This window comes from Crinia signifera, chromosome 2 (genome assembly GCF_055691185.1).
Source record: "Crinia signifera chromosome 2, ASM5569118v1, whole genome shotgun sequence".
Lineage (NCBI taxonomy): Eukaryota > Metazoa > Chordata > Amphibia > Anura > Myobatrachidae > Crinia > Crinia signifera.
The window spans coordinates 75,551,018-75,568,351 of NC_139218.1; the positions used below are offsets into that span (position 1 = coordinate 75,551,018).

At 43.9% G+C, this 17,334-nt stretch overlaps 1 protein-coding gene across 3 annotated transcripts in view; it reads left to right on the forward strand.

Moving 5' to 3' along the window:
- Positions 1 to 17,334, forward strand: part of CTPS2 (CTP synthase 2) — a 232,487-nt gene that overhangs the window by 201,348 nt on the left and 13,805 nt on the right. For all 3 annotated transcript variants that reach the window (XM_083172428.1, XM_083172427.1, XM_083172429.1), the window contains one exon: positions 10,092 to 10,167. In XM_083172428.1, the coding sequence (XP_083028554.1) occupies positions 10,092 to 10,150 (59 nt within the window). In that variant the 3' untranslated portion in view covers positions 10,151 to 10,167. The remainder of the gene's footprint in view (positions 1 to 10,091; positions 10,168 to 17,334) is intronic.

Below are 17,334 nucleotides of genomic sequence, written 5' to 3' on the forward strand. Positions count from 1 at the left end.
GACAGATAGGAGCTGATTGGCTGATTGTTTATCACTTTCCATTTTATCACTTTTGAAGCTTGATACATCTGGCCCAGTTTTATTTATTTATTTTTAGTTCACTTCAGTTCTCCATATAGTGCACTGGTAAGCTTCCTTGGTATATGAATACCTAGCAATATTTTTATGTATATATTCAGTCACCATTTGATATACAATATCAAAAACTACCCCTATATCCCTGTCAGAGACGCATTGTCCTGCCTACGCTTTTTATACAGAATTGCAGCATGACCCAGTATCTGTATGCATCAAAGGTTTTCTGGAGGACTGATGCAGGGTGGGGAATTGGTGGGGATACAGTGCGTGCCTACTAAATTATTTAGGTTTTATCTCATGGCTGATAGATTTTTCACCTCTGAAAAACTCAGTTTGCATGGAATCTGACAGCATTTTTGCATACACACATAAATATATATATATATATCATACACTATAGAGTGGAAATGAGTTCAAGCTTCTCACCTGATGCAAAAAAAAACACATTGTATTCCAGTCACAGCTGTTCATTACACGGAAATCTTTTCTGTGTTTTATGCAGTCAGCCTACAATGACAGTCATAACAGTATGGTTCAGCAGTCAAATGGATAATAGAATACAGCAAACCTTAGCAATGTAATATCATTTTTAAGCCCAAACAACTCAAGAACCCTCTCGGAAAGTTTAAATCTTTCCTGCACTACTTTCTGTGTATGCAGTTTAAAGATATATAGTAGACTACTCCACAGTACAATCCCAGCACACTATTACATCGAGTTTATGGTGTCACCTCTGTATTACCTTTTATATTTACATGTTTGTGCATTCCTCAAAATAAAATTAAATTCTAATACTTTGAGAACTTCCGCATTCACTTTAATACAGAGGTGGCCAAAACGGTGATCGCAATCTACCGCTCGATTGCGGACCTTCTGGTGTCACCGGATGTCAACTGCCCCCCCCTGTTCACAGAGCAGGGGAGCCGCTAATCTAAGGCACCAGAGAGCGACTTAGATTAACGAGCGCTTAAAAAATAATTAGATGTCAGCGATTTATGCAAAACATCCATTCGCAGGCCTGCGAGGACATTCGGTGACCAGTGGGGGGTGGGGTAGGCTTCACGCCCAGAGGGGGCGCGTTTCTTGGCCAACCAGAATGAGGGCCAATATGCAGCACTGAACTGCCGGTTTCGAAGCCAAAATTCAGTGGTTTCAAAAGCCACCATTTAGTAAATGAAGATCTGTGGGTTTACATTCTTTTTTTTAATTTTTGTATTTTTTTTGCAAAAAGTGTTTCTGTTAAGAAGGATAAAATATATAGGTCATTTCTACTTTAGAACATTGTAATTTAATTCATGTTCATTGTATATTGTCCCCTGATATAGTCGTGAGACATCTGCCTTTGTCACCCCCGTTACCTCCCAGAAACACTCACTTCCTGTAACTCAGTTTGTGAAGAAATTCTCGCTGCATTCGCTGTTACTAATCAATCGCCGCATGTGCGCACACATGTGCTGTGACACATGGACAGTTTAAAAAATGGCTCAGAAACCCAAAAACATTACCATTGAGTCCACCTCTCAATAGGTCCAAAGCTTTCTATGCATGTATGTGATATGGGAAGAGAAATTAGTATTTTAAAACGTACCTTATGATGAAAACTACAGTAGGCTACATTTAACAAATGATTTCATTTATATGATTTTTTATACATTTAGTGGATGTGTGTGGGGATTTTTCCCAGTATATTCTGTCTCTGACCTACGCTTCCCTACTCTTCTTATATCAAACTTACTCCTATCTCTGATTTATCCCGCACTGTTCACCACACTTGGACCTCTTAAGTTGGCCATAAACTGCTGCAATTTCTCGCAGCAGGTTACGGCCACCCGATACCCCGTGAGCCTCCCGGGACTTCCCAGACGGCAGGGATGCATGCGATCCATCACAATTTGCTGTGATGGATTGCATGCGTCCCTGCTCGCCACCGGGAGGGAGATCCCAGGTTGGGTGGTCAGACAGTCAGCAGGTCCGACCACCGATTCAGGTCCGATGTGCATGGGACCGCACATTAGACCTGAGGGGACATTAAACTGACACGTTTTGCCTCACCAAATTCTCCCCCAACCTAAAATCTTTCAACTCTCCCTTCAAAATCCACCTCCTATTTGTTATGTTGTTTTTATGTGATTTGTATGCAGACTGTCCAATTATGTGTCAATATTTAAATATGCAATAATGATGACAATAAACTAAACCTTAACATCTCTTGATGTTTTATCTGGCTGTGCTATATTGCAGCTTGACATTCTTTTTTTTTTTTTTTTAAACACATTTTATTAATTGGAACACGTCAGCATACAAACATATTCAGGTACAATGACATGAATCAGAAAGTGAAATGTAAGCATTGAACAAGTCTACTTTGCAGCTTAAACATGGTCCAAGAGAAAAAAAAGGATTTTTCCTTTTTTGTAGAGAGAAATAAGGAGAGAGAGAAAGAAAGATAGAGAAAAAGAGAAAAAAAAAGGGGGAAAGGAAAAAAAAGGGGGGCCTCTCCAGGGCAGAGTGGCAAACTGCTCGTTTGGGAGGTATATTGAATAAAGGACAGGGGGGAGGGAAAAGGTGGGGATTGGAAGGGAAGGGCGACCTCCGTTATCAGGGGTCAAATGGAGGGGGGGAATTCTGAAAGGCCAGCCATGGTGTCCACACCTTGTGGAAGGACTTGAGGGAGTGGCGAATGATCGCCGTCATATATTCCATTTTATACGTATACCAAATACAGGAAAGAATTGCTTGCAATGGGGCCGGGGAGGGTTTTCTCCAGTCAGCCGCCATTTGACAAGTCATTGCTGAGGAGATATATCGGTGTAATTTGTGCTGATGTAGGGTAAGCATGGGTGGTTTTAATGGGAGGAGAAAGTATTTGGGCTCCAGAGGGATGGCAATGCCCAACAGGTTCGAGATTAAGGCTACTACTTCCTTCCAGATATCGGCAATCTTTGGGCATGTCCACCAGATATGAAGGAAGTTACCTTCTGTGGAACAGCCCCTCCAACATCTATCCGATGTGTCTGGGAACATCTTATGTAATCTGGTTGGAACGTAATACCAACGATAAAGAAGCTTATATTTTCTTTAGTTTTCACACAGATCGAGCTAGAGGCCGCATTGTCCCGTATTTCCTCCCAGTCTTCGTCATCTAGGGAGAGACCTAGGTCTCTTTCCCAGGCTAGTTCGTGTGGAGCCCGGGAGGAAGCCGGACAAGTCTCTAAGAGAGAGTAAATTAATGAAATTAGGCCTCTAGAGGAGGATCGTTTCCAACAAATGTATTCAAAAGAAGTTAAAGGTCTAGATGTGAGAGTAGTTATAGTTTTAGAATGAAAGTGCCTAATCTGTAAGAAGCGAAAAAAGTCCATGTTCGGAATTGCCGTGCCCCTACGAACTTCCGAGAACTGGGGGAAGTTTGCGTCAATTGAGATATCGTTAAGATAATAAATGTTATCCTTCAGCCAGCTGGAAAGGGAGGAGTGGCTTAAGCCCAGCGGGAAGTCTGAATTATGAAATAACGGAATAAGTGGAGAGGGAAGTGGGGCTAAATTATAGTTTTTGTTAACCAGTACTTGTGGAGTATCACGGCTCCCACGATGGGCATCGTACATGAAAAAATCGCATCGCATGCGATCGCATTCGATTTTTAACAGAAAAGCATCCAAATGTATTGAAATTAGTATGAAACATGTTCAATGGCCCCCAAATGGCATTTTTGAGGCTGTACCACCCCCACTATCAACGCGAACCCAGCGAGCCCGCGAGGGGCGTCGGTACGCGTCCTACGACCTTTTCATACCCCCACTATCCACGTCGGCGTGGAGTTGAGAATAGAAAGTGTGGCGAGGGGACGAGCCCGAAGCGTGGCGTGGGGACGCGGATACCTTCACAGGTATCCGCGTCCCCTCGCGGGCTTCACAGGTGTCCGCTGCGCTCGCCAAGCTTCGGGCTCGGTGGCTCGCTGCGCTCGCCACACTTTCTATTCTGAACTCCATGCCGACGTGGATAGTGGTGGTATGAAAAGGTCGGAGGACGCGTACCGCCGCCCCTCGTGGGCTCGCTGCGCTCGCCACGCTTCCGGTTCGCGTCGATAGTGGGGGTGGTACAGCTTAAAAAATGCCATTTGGGGGCCATTGAACATGTTTCATACTAATTTCAATACATTTGGATGCTTTTCTGTTAAAAATCGCATGCGATCAAATCGCATGCGATCAAACCGCATGCCACTATATATGGCATGCGATGGCATGCGATGGGAGCCGTGATAATCCACAAGTACCTGTTAACCTTGTCCCAAACTCATAGGGCTCGGGAGTCCACTGGGTGAGATGTAACTGCACGTGGGCGCTTGGTTTTTGGAAGCCATAGTAGGGAGGATAGAGTGGATATCCCTAAATCATCTGTCTCAATATTCACCCACACCTTCTGCGCTCCCCAAGGGTTACACCATTGAACGTTCTGGGACAGCCGTGAGGCATAGTAGTACCTCCGGAAATCCGGAATCCCCAGTCCACCCTGGGTGGAGGGGCGCTGGAGTAACTTTAGCCTTATTCGGGGGCGTTTTTTATCCCATATAAACTGGGTGGTTTGGTGCTGTAACGATTTAAATACATTAAGAGGGATAAATATAGGTAAAGTTTGGAATAAGTATAGAAGGCGTGGGAGAACATTCATTTTGACAGAATTGATTCTACCAACCCACGAGATAAAATAAGAGGACCAAGAGGTTAGGTCGGTTTTGATCTGGTCTAATAATCGCGGGAAGTTGGCCTGAAAAAGTTGATGATAATGGTGGGTCAGGTAAATACTGAGGTACTTGATCTTCCTTCTACTCCAGTTGCAAGGAAGTTGGTTCTTTAATTCAGGTTTAAGAGATCCCGGAATATGAAAATCAAGGATCTCGGTCTTCTCCACATTAATTTTATAACCAGAGTATAGGGAGTATTGCTGTATTTCAGAAAGTAAAGGGGGGCTGGAACTGGTCGGGTCGGCAAGAGATAGAAGCACATCATCTGCATATAACGCAATTTTGTGCTAAGAGGAGCCAGTTCTTATGCCGTGAATGGAGGCGTTGTTGCGAATCCTCACCGCCAGGAGTTCCATAATGAGGGCAAAAATGAGTGGGGATAGGGGACATCCCTGGTGGGTGCCGTTCGCTGTTCTGAAATGGTCAGACACAGCTCCGTTGACAGAGATCCGAGCGGATGGTGTGCGGTAGAGTGCTTTAACACCCTCAAGAAAGGCAGCTTGACATTCTTTAAATGAATGATACTGATGTAGGACTTATACCCTTACTGAACTCACAGGGGTAAATTTACTAAGATCCGCATTTATACCATGTGTTACCGAGATCAAACTTGGTAGATATTGGACGTTTTCATGTCTTTTTGGGGGGTTTGTTTTTGGTATTTTACTAAGCTCCAGTGTTGTGTAAATTTGTACAGTATTTACTGATGGCGAAGTCATTCGTATTCCAGCGCTGTGTTTTGCAGCTGCATTTACCAAACTTTGCCAAACATGGCTGTTTTTTACTAAGGTTTGTATTTTACATGTGCTGCTGCTGCTCATGAAATACAGTATGTCCAATCCCGGACTTTAGTTGAAACGTGCACGATTGGTAGAAAGTTCAGATGAGGGAGAATAATGTCACAGCCATAAATATGCCCCAATCTAACTGAATCTCATGGTATTAGTCAGAGGAGTGGTGAGTAAGAGGTGTCTGCTGTAGTTGGAGAGTGTTTGGAGTGTTGTGATGAGTTCTTGGTGATCTCTGTGAGTAGTAATGTGTGTAAAAGTGTTCTTGTGTTTGTAGTCCTGGTGTTATTTATGTCTGTCTTGCTTTCTGTCTTTGTTTATTTAATTTAGGTCTATCATCAGTATTCCTGTGTGTGTTTATGTGGGCTGTGTGGTGGAAAGGGATTAGGATGTGTCAATATCTTTATTTTATAATTGTTTACTGTTGTTATGTCTGATGCGGAGGGTAGACAGGTGGGGAAGGTTGCCGTTGAGTCACCACACATTCTTTTGAAGAGGAGAGATGAGGGGCCCCGCCAGCGCACCAGGACCAAGATGAAGAGGAACGTAAATTGTACGTTCAAAGAAAATATGTTCTTGATGCATGAGGTGATAGAGCTTCACCAGTGATTGTTTGGCCATCATGCTGCAAAGGTTTCCACCTGCCGTAAGAACCAGATCTGGCAAAAGGTCCTGACTGCCATTAAAGCTCAGGAACTTGTAGGACCGATGACACCTCTCACAAAAGTTATATGACATTAAGTGACCTGTGAAGGCAAAGATGGCCAAGAAGGCAAAGGCAGCAATGCAGAACTAACATTTCCCATGATCAGGATATTTGGAGAATGTGGTCCGCCCAGCAAACCAAAAACCAGGAGTGGCTTAAAAAGCAAATTACTGTCATGAGCATCCAGGCCAATTCATGTAAACATATGTGCAAACAGAACACTAAACTTTCCCACTTGGCCAATAATGTAGAACTCATGTGTCAAGATCAAAATCGGATACATGAAAGCTTCGTGAGGATTATGGAGGAAAACCAGTGCATCCAAAAACAGCTATCTCCATCTACTTCAAGATATTGTAGATACCAATACATCTCTGTTTCAATTGATGCAGACTCATAATGCTACAACCCTCGACATCAACAGCAGCATACTCCAACTTCCTAAAAATATGGCACAACAATCTGCAGAGGCCACCAGCAGCTCCTCAGGCACCACACCAATGTCAACACCAAAGACATCCACACAAAGAAAATAAGCCTACTTGCGTAGCATGTCGACTACTGTTGCCACAGGCCACACTGCCTCCGGAGGGCGTAAGGCGCAGCCTTAATTTGTGCCCCTTAGTTGTGTACCAATTTTTCTAACAAAATTATAACAAAATTGGCACAAAAGATATGCTATTTTGTGGGTAACAATGAGATGGTATAAAAAAAAAACACATTTTTTGGAAAAAAATGTCATTGCAAAAATACATATATAATGTCTTGTTTATAGCAAATAAAAATGTTATGGATAAATATACAGTATATGCCTCCTTAATTACTTTCCTGTATTTGTTGTTCGTGTTATTTATGGGAGGGTGAATAAAATAACAAAGGTCGTTTACACATACAGCTAAGTTTGGGTAATTTTCCTGTGGAAAGGTTGTTTTCAGGGAAATATTTTAATAAAAATAAATGTTTACAATAAAAAATTAATGGGAAGTTGTATTGAACACATAAAATATTATTTTAGAAACTATGGGGAAAATGTATTAACCCCTTGAGTGGTGGGTTTTGCTGCCCCAGCAAAACACATCACAGAGCTGCGGGCCACCACCCCGTCTCACCCCCCTCCTGTCGCTCCCCCTCCCCCTCATTTCTGCTCTGGTGATCGTACCCCCGGTCCTCCTGGGCCCTGCCACTGCTCCAGCTGCCGATCATAACAGGTGGCAGGCTTGGGGATGTTTGGGGCAGCTCGGGCACCCGAAAACCCAGAGTCCCCCCGAGCCACGCAGAACATCCCCGAGCCTGCCGTCTGCTTACTAGTACTATGGGAGGGGGGCAGGGAAGCTCCTGTGTACAATCGCCGGAGAGGTGAGGGGGAGTGATGGAAGGGGAGGGGAGAGCAGAGCGGCCACTGGGGGGGGTGCTCGAACAGGTGATGTGCCAGTGGTGCACAGCTGCAAGCACCACTGGCGCACACCTTCATCTTAGTGGTATGCCCAGAAATTTTCCGGGCATACCACTCATGTGGTTATGCCTGGTAAAGTGATAAAGTGGTGATAAATCAGTGATAAAATGGAAGGTGTTAACACACCAGCCAATCAGCTCCTATTGTAACTCATTTTTCAAACATAGCTGATTGGGTACTTGTTTACTAGCACGGCGCCCGTCGTAGGTGATCGCATACCTTAAGTTAAGGTATGCGATGGACATGACCGACGCGATTTCAGAGCTATTTTTAGCCTTTTCCCCGACAATTAAAAAATCGCGTCCATCGCATGCCTTAAGTTAAGGCTTGCGATGCGACCGATGCGATTTTACATAGGGAACAATGTTAAATGGGCCAATGGACCCGATTTTTCATTGTATACCCACCCTTATGGGTATTTAACATGAGAAATGCCCCCCCCCCCCCCCCCCCCATTGTTAACGCCACCCCACGATGAAGGGCAACCCGAAGCGTGGCAAGCGCAGCGAGCCCGGGAGGGGTCGCGGTACGCGTCCTCCGACCTTTTCATACCCCCACTATCACGCTTCGGGCTCGGTGGCTCGCTGTGCTCGCCACACTATATAAAATGAACTCCACGTCGACGTGGATAGTGGGGGTATGAAAAGGTCGGAGGACGCGTACCACCGCCCCTTGCGGGCTCGATGCGCTCGCCATGCTTCAGGTTGCCGTTGATCGTGGGGTGGCGTTAACAAATGGGGGGGGCATTTCACCCATCAGGGTTGGGAAACAATAAAAATTGGAGTCTGGGGGCCATTTAACATTGGGGCCAATGTAAAATCGGGTCTCAGAGACCATTTTACATTGATTCCAATGTAAAAATTGCGTCGATCACATTGCATACGATTTGGTTGCATGCGATGCGATCTACGCGATTTCGGGGGGTCCCGATGGACACAATTTTTATCGCTGGCGCCGTGCTAGGAAACAAGTACCGCTGACTGTTTTATCACCTTCCACTGTATCTCCACATGATCTCTTTGCCAGGCTTAATACTGTACATCTGCCTCTAAGTGTTATAGGCATCATAATTGAATTGTACGTGATGTGGAAGTACAGTAAGCACACATGTGAAACACTCCAGGTTCTATTTGGGTTTAAAATTGGTTGTTTTGGAGAAGTTTTCAGCCATGTGCATATAAATCCTACATACATTTCCATGTTGTCTGTTTCTTATTAAGAAACCCTGCCAAGTTTATGATCTATTGATTCGTACATGTGTGTTCTACTGTGATTTTCATTCATATTTGAGCAAACGCTGCCAATTTTTGTGTTTAGCAAATTACCGAAATGGGATTCACGCCGAGATTGCCTCATTCGTAGTCATTCAAGCTTAGTAAATTTACCCCTCAATCTCAGGACCCAAGCTGTCATACAGTGATACGACAGCTGGGGTCCAGCATTAGTTTTGGTTAGTCCTCCTTACCCACCGCAACTCTCTTTCTGCCAAGATAGTTTTTAGTTTAAAACTCCGGTACTTGTGAGTTATCTGGGCGCCCGATTTCTAAATCGGGTCGGATCGGGCACATCGCATCGCATCGCATGCGACCATCGGATGCGATGCGATGCGATGACCCGATTTTTCCATAGGAATCAATGTTAAAATTGACGGAGTCCATTTTAACATGGAATTCAATGGGAAAAAGGGGTCCTTTTCATACCCCTACTATCCAAGTGGGCATGGAGTTGGATATAAACCTGTGGCGAGCGTAGCGAGCCACCGAGCCCGAAGCGTGGCGAGCGTAGCGAGCCCCGCGAGGGGACACAGAATACCGTCCCCTCGCGGGGCTCGCTTCGCTCGCCACGCTTCGGGCTCGGTGGCTCGCTACGCTCGCCACAGGTTTATATCCAACTCCATGCCCACTTGGATAGTAGGGGTATGAAAAGGACCCCTTTTTCCCATTGAATTCCATGTTAAAATGGACTCCGTCAATTTTAACATTGATTCCTATGGAAAAATCGGGTCATCGCATCCGATGGTCGCATGCGATGTGATGCGATGCGATATCGCATCGCATCGCATCTGATTGTATTCCTTAACTTAAGGCATACAATCAAAAAATCGGGCGCCCAGATAACTCATAAGTACCAAAACTCCTAGTGGCCTGGTCTATACTGGGAAACATTGTACCTGTATCTCTATAATCCATTCTCTTAAAGTCAAAATATGGTCAAAAGAGCAAAGTGCAGGCCCAGGTGTGAGTTCACCATCCTAGGACTATTTTAATGATAGGTTTCCAGGGCAGTGAAATATAATATAAATGAATGTCCTTCTTTGCTATTTTATAGGGATAGCTACAGTGACGTCAGCGAAGAAAGTTCCTCGGATAATTAGCTTCATTCAGTAAATCATGAAGACTACCAGGTAACTGAAAGTGTTGTTATTCTCATTACTGTCAATATGCTGATAATGCTTCTCAGATTGGTTACTTCCAAAGCAATTATCATAATTGTCTTCTAACAGGTGCTGTATTGTAGAATATGTTTTGCATGAAGATTAGAATATATACTGTAATTTCACCATACCACAGCAGATACCTCAATGGATTAAGCCATATTGTGAACTAAAATAAATAGTTATAATGATGCACCTGTTTCATTTGCAGTGTTGTAGGATATTGTGAAATCTCTGAAACACAATCTGTAGGCATGTGTAGCCAGTGGTGTCGAGAGGGAAGGGGGTCCCCCTCCCTCCTTGCAGGGAGCCAGTCAGTGGGGAGAGAGATGACAGGCTGCTTCCGCAGCACAGCTTCTCTCTCCCCAACTCAGCACATGCTGCTCAGTGCTGTGTGCTTGTCTGGGGAGAGACACAACTGCAGCGACAGCCGGTCATCTTTCTCCCTATGTGTGTGCTAGGAGGAACCCGCCCATGACCCCGGACAAAATACAAGTTTTTGTTTTTCCCTTCACGAAGCTGTGGCCGCACCCCGTCCTAGAGGTCATGCCCCTGTCTGGTGACCACGCCGCCTTTATTTTACAAGGGCCTGGGCGACCTGTCAGTGCACTTGTGTACAGCACAAAGTTCCATAAGGATGCCACTAGTTCCTAGCCAACTGGCGGGCTGCATTCTGTGTATAATATAATGGACTGCTGGGTGGTGCTGGAATGTATCAGTGTGGCATCCGACTGGATACGTGCTAGGGTAATGTTACCCTCAAAGTATTTCACGTTAATCCTATCTTAAGGCCTCCTATTGACAGGATCACTGTTCTGTTTTATTACACATATTTTAGAGATCACATAATGGCGTATCTCCTGGGCTCCACAGAGGATGGCGCAGCTCGATATAGGCGTGTCAGCAATGCATAAACACATATACATATCATATGCTCCTTCACTAGGGTATGTTCAATTCCAAAAACTCTATAAATAGTTACTTCCATGGAAAAAAGGTTCTATTATAAAATAGACACGCATGTACGTAATGGGCCTCTTATAAACAGTAATCATGCAGATACAGAATCCTCATCAGATGAATGAACCTTCTGGTTCCTTCAGGTTATAATTTCGACACATCCATCCCCTCAGTGTCGAAAGCACCTGCAAAAATAAATACTGAAAGGGGACATCCCATAGTGTTATAATGTCAAAATGTATTTATCAAATAGAAAATAATCACCATTCAATCACAGTTAAATAAAATGGCTACATACCGCCTAGATAAAGACTGTAATTGTTGAAACACAATGGTTGGTGTTTATTGGAATGAACTGCTGTCACTAAGGAGCTGTGAAGGGACCTATAAAACCAGAATGAAGGTGAACTGCTTTTGGAGTAGCATTGTCGGATTACTGTGCCTTTGTGAAAAGGGGTTCTGTGGTACATAGCCATTTTCTTTAACCTGGTCGCTGTGCAGTGGGATACACATGCCAGGGTGAACATCTGACAGGTGCGGGGAACAGGTGGCTGATTGGAAGCTGAAAAAAGGCGGGGCTGCATAAGCGACAGTAATGTACTATGGCTTACAGAGTGTGCTGTGGATGACCATAGTGGTCATGCTGTGGCATTCTAGGGAGTAGCCCATAAGTTAGATTTTTCATTAGGACAGTGCATAATGCTTTTCCTAGCAGCATAATTAAATGCGGTCATAGCACTGGACACATCGTCTCCACCATTATTCCCTCACTCCATAACATAGCACTTTATCATTTAAGATAGGGACAGCATCAGTTCTTAATATACACTACAGTATGCTGCATTGAGTAGGAGTTGAGTTTACTCACCCATTTCCTTTCTTTTGTCCTGGTCACTCCTTCTGTCCAAGGGCCTTATTCTGGTTTGCAGCTTTGCGAGTCATTGAAACGCCGCCCACATGGTGCCTCCCCCCCTCCCTCGCACACCGAGTTCCCCCCACGCATGCGAATGGATGTTTTGTATATACATCCATTTGCAGCCTTGCGTGCGGGGACAAAATCATTCAATGGTCATCGATCATCAAATGATTTTGCAAGCAATCGCAGACCTAAGACTTCTCTGTGGTGTCTTAGATCTGCAGATACCCTGTGCGGGAAGCAGGCGGGCAGCTGACATCCACTGATGTCAGCTGCCCGCGCCCCACATGTGCGTCATGAACGCATTAGCATGGGAACGCCCAGCGCTGGGTGTTCCCATGGGTGCAACCCTTTGCCGCAACTATACACCAAACCATGCTATTGCGGACTATAATGGAATATTTCAGCATTTTCAAATTAAAATTTAATTTGAACTGTCAGTGACAAGTAATAGAGATGTGCAGCGGTGATTGCTGTTACTGTACATAATGTTATATTGAAGAGCACTCACATGTCAGAGGAGTTAATATATTCAGCCTACAAGTAAATTGGATATCTGTTTTCAAACATTTTTAGCCTGCAGATGTCTTTTCCCTGGATGCCTCGAGGTTCTGCTCTTAGGCACTGGGTGAAGAGAGTGATTACAGCCCTCAGGCCTGTCTTGGTGGATGAGCCATAGAAGCTCAAATTAAATACAGGACTACAGCAGTATCATATTGCTTATTGGCACTTCAATTTCCTCTGCGCAGACATTATTTTTATACTAGTTTGTCCCTCATTTTTTTCAATGCTAGTTGTTTTTATTTAAGCTTAAACACACATGAATATGTATCACTCTACATATTGTCACTCAGTTTTATTTTACCAATAAAGTAGGCTTCTCTGTGCTCTATCTGGCACTTGCAAAGTGTGCCTCTTCACATTCTGCCACCTCTTGGCACACCTAGGACACACACAGGATGCGGTTAACATCCTGGCAATTGGGATGCTGGCAGTCAGAATACCAATGCCAACATCTCGATTAGCATCCACAAGCCTGGTACCAGAATACCAACATCAATGAGGATGCCGAGTATGTGGGGCTGGTTAGCATCAGGCAGGGGGTTGGGGGGTGCTAGGGTTAGGCACTAGTGTGCAGTGCCTAAAGTGTTTCTGGAGAAATGGTGGAACTAATATTCCCTGCCATGTATCCCCTCCTCCACCCCACCAGTTGACACTAGTATTCTTTTACACCTCGTTGAGCATTTTGCGATGTGCTCTTACAGTCATCTGTATAGGGCGGCCACTCCTAGGGAGAGTAGCAACAGTGCTGAACTTTCTCGATTTACAGACAATTTGTCTTACAGTGGATTGAAGAACATCAAGACTTTCAGAAATACAGTACTTTTGTAACCCTTTCCAGCTTCATGCAAGTCAACAATTCTTAATCGTAGGTCTTCGGAGAGCTCTTTTGTGTCAGGCAATGCTTCTTGACAATAGCAAACTCAAAACTGGTTTGTTTTTTATAGAGCAGGGCAGCTTTAACCAACAGCTCCAATCTCGTCTCATTGATTGGACTCCAGGTTGGCTGACTCCTCACCAAAATTAGCTCTTGGAGAAATAATTAGCCTAGAGGTCCACATACTTTTCCCACGCTGCACTGTGACTTAGATGAAGATCGAACACATTGGGGTTTTTTTTTGGGGGGGGGGGGGGGGGGAATAAAGTTAATTTATATTCATATAATTCCGGAAAGTTTTATCAATACAATTGAATTGTGTTCATTCATTTTGAATATATTATTTTCAATAAAAGAAAAGCCACTTTCTGCTGCAAAAATAATACTGCCAGCTCCCTATGTTTATTGGACATAATAATCTACAAGAATCTGTACAACTAAGAGAAGATACTGCATCAGTACAGTAGAATCATTATGAATAAGTACGGATATCAGAAAACCTATATATCAGTCAGTTTTTTAGATATGTGTAATAAGTAGAAGCAAAAGAGAATTTAAGGTCCAAGAAAGTCTGTATCCCCAGCAGACAGATGGACCTAGAGATGAAGAGTATAACAAGAGAGAAGTGAAGAGAAAAAGAAGGAAAGATGATAGAAAATAAGAGAGGGGACGGTGGATCCTCAGCAAAAGTTCCTAAAGAAAGGTGGGGGGTATGGATTAGCCTAACATGTTTTGATAACTATCATATATGGAAGGGAGAAGAAATTTGCTGGGTGGTCAGCTATGGATCCCAAGTTTTATTTAAGGATTTGGAGGATTTATTGATAATGCTTGTCATAAATTCTATACAATGCTAACAGGATTCTTGGTATAACAGCGCACTTATGATCTTCTGCTTAGTATCCACTAAGTAGCACCACTCCTATATATAAATATGCACAAAAAAGTTAGTGGTAACCCAGCAAAGGTCCAGACAAAGAAGACTCCTATGGCTATCGTAACATCCACTCTTGACAATTGAATATACCTATAGGACCACATTGACCTGAGTGTGGGTCCCTATATTCACAATAAATGTTTCTTTATGCAGTACTCCACATCTAATATGGAAAATGAATGGAGGAGAAAGAATTCCAAAATGGTTACACTGACCTGGAACTGGTCCCTATATGCCTATAAAGGTATCTTTCCTGCAGCCTCCTTTTCATATAACACAGTGACCACTTACGAGTGGTCACTGTGTTATATGAAACGGAGGCTGGAGTAATGAAAAGACCTAATTCAGCAGCCTCAATTGTGGACCAGACCCTCTTTGCCCCTGGATTACACCATTGAACGCATTGGGCCATTTGGGCAGGCAGATAATACCTATGAAAGAATGATCTAAATTAATAATTATAACAATGATTTAAATTGATAAAAGATGTTTAGAGAGCGCCACACAATTTTAAAAATTAATACAATTTATTATAAAAATACACATAAAAATATAAATAAAAAACAATACACAATTAAAAAAATAAGTAATCATTCTCATTGGAAATACACAATTGTACTAATATATGAAACTCACAATGTATCAAAATATCACAATAAATGACCAAAAATATGGGTAGTAATGTCCGGCTCCAAATCACTCAATTGCAAGTTTATATACTGGGATTTCAAATTTTCCTAAACACACAACCCTGTGCGCACTAGGGTGTGTATAAAGATTGAAAGAAGTAGTCCTCTAAATTTCCTTTGAAAGGTAAGTATGTGGCAGATTTATCGGTGCCAAAAAAACTTAATTCCTTGACTTGTAAAAATATCAAGGCACCCTGAGAGTTAAATAGGTGTTTAATCACCTTGGGGGATAGACTGCACAATAAATTGGCCGCAATGTTTCTTTATGATTACGTGTGAAATGTAGATAGTGCCTTTTTGCCGCAGGTGTAAGGTTTCAGTAGGTGGGCTCGCTACGACCCGCTCTGGCTCTAGCTGTATGTGGCGAGCCTCCGCTGTGGGTGATGCGGGGAGCAAGCCTCACTGACCTGTTGTTGTTTGTGACAGGACCTTCTTCTCTGGTTTTAACGGCTTGCAAATGCTTTAGGTAGGAGGCGGCTGTGCGTTGCAGGAGATGGTTTATCCGTGCAGTCGTTCCCAGGGATGCCAGAATGTGATGAGTGAGGGCTCAGGTTAAATGTAGGTCACAGTGTGACAGTCCTTGACGCGTTTCTCCACAATCCTTCTGAAGAAACCGCCGTTATCGGTTGCGGAGAAACGCGTCAAGGACTGTCACACTGTGACCTACATTTATATATATATTTCCTTTGCACAGCACTGTATGCACTTTATGTCCGTCCTGACGAAAAGGCTGAGGCCTTGAAACGTTGACGACTATGTATTGACTAACTTTGCACTATAAACGTGTCTACTAAAATCCGGAGAGTGCCACTCATTTTTTCCTAGAGGCTCGCCCCAGGAGAATATTGCCACTATCATTTCCTTTTTGTGGAGGCACCACGGTCTGTGACCATACATCAGCCGAGAGTGCCAATCAAACCCTCTTCCATATATATATATATATATATATATATATATATATATATATACACTGGGTAGTGGAGTAATTGAAAGTGATCGCGCCCGATTGTATTCTTTTTATTTTTTTATTTTTAAATACCTATGAAAGTCAGGAATATCCAGACCTCTGTCACAGTTGGGCTGCTGTAGTGTTTTTAAGCGAATTCTGGAATGTTTATTAGCCCAAATGAAGAGTGAAGTGTGATATTTCACAAATGTAAATACATAGAGGTAAAGACGAGGAAGCACTTTCATCTTCACCGAGTTTACCCTGCCAATCCATGAGATAAAATTGCTCGACCAGGATTGTACAGTAGGTCAAATTTGACTTTTTTCCTGAAACAATTGGTGGTGGTGGTTGGTTAGATAAATTTGTAGATAATTGATTTTACATGTATGCCATTTAAAGGGGAAATCTGCTTCTAAAGTGCACTTTGACAAGCCTGCAATATAAAAATCTAGTACTTCAGTTTTAGATGTATTCTTTTTATACCCAGAATAGCCAGAACAAAGATCAATTTCAGAGAGGAGAGGACGCACGGACAGGGTCGGTGCTAGGGTGTCCGGCGCCCTCCTGCAAACCATACATTTTGCGCCCTTTCGCATTGCCATTGCAACAAGCTGCAGCCCGTTTGTGGGAGTGTATGCAACATGCGATCCTATGGAGGATCTCGGGTGCATGTACATGTATGCATACACCATCTCAGTGCTGTGTTGCAAAATGTTGCATGCACTAAAGGTGCCCATACACGCTGCGAGAATCGCATACATTATGGGCTAGATCGCATTGCACAGCATGCATGCAATGTGTGTGCGATGCGATCCGAAAGCAGTACAAAAAGTATGTGGAGCACTCATGACTGAGGGGGAAAGGGGGGGAGAGAAGGAGTAGATGGAAGAAGAGGGGAGGAGATAGAGGGGGCGGAGTGTTGAGGACTGGCAGTGGCACTTGCACAGCACACTGAGAAGAGGGAAGGAAGGGGAGGCGGCCCTGCTGCCTGTTCGTCATTTGATTGACAGCTGAAAGGTGCAGGGAGCAATGGGTAGGGGGCGGATCCAGACATGACATGTCATCCAGGCATTCTCAGACAGCACTACATGCCTCAGCGCAAGTGTCTGTGAAGAAGAGGGGGCAGGTCGCAGGAGTAGGACAGTGTGTGTGTGCGGTGCAGGGAGCTGCTCAGCCTCTCCATACTGATGGCCGCTCTCAGACGCTGTGGTTGGCGTGCAGGAGGCAGTGACAGTGAGGGCTGAGGCA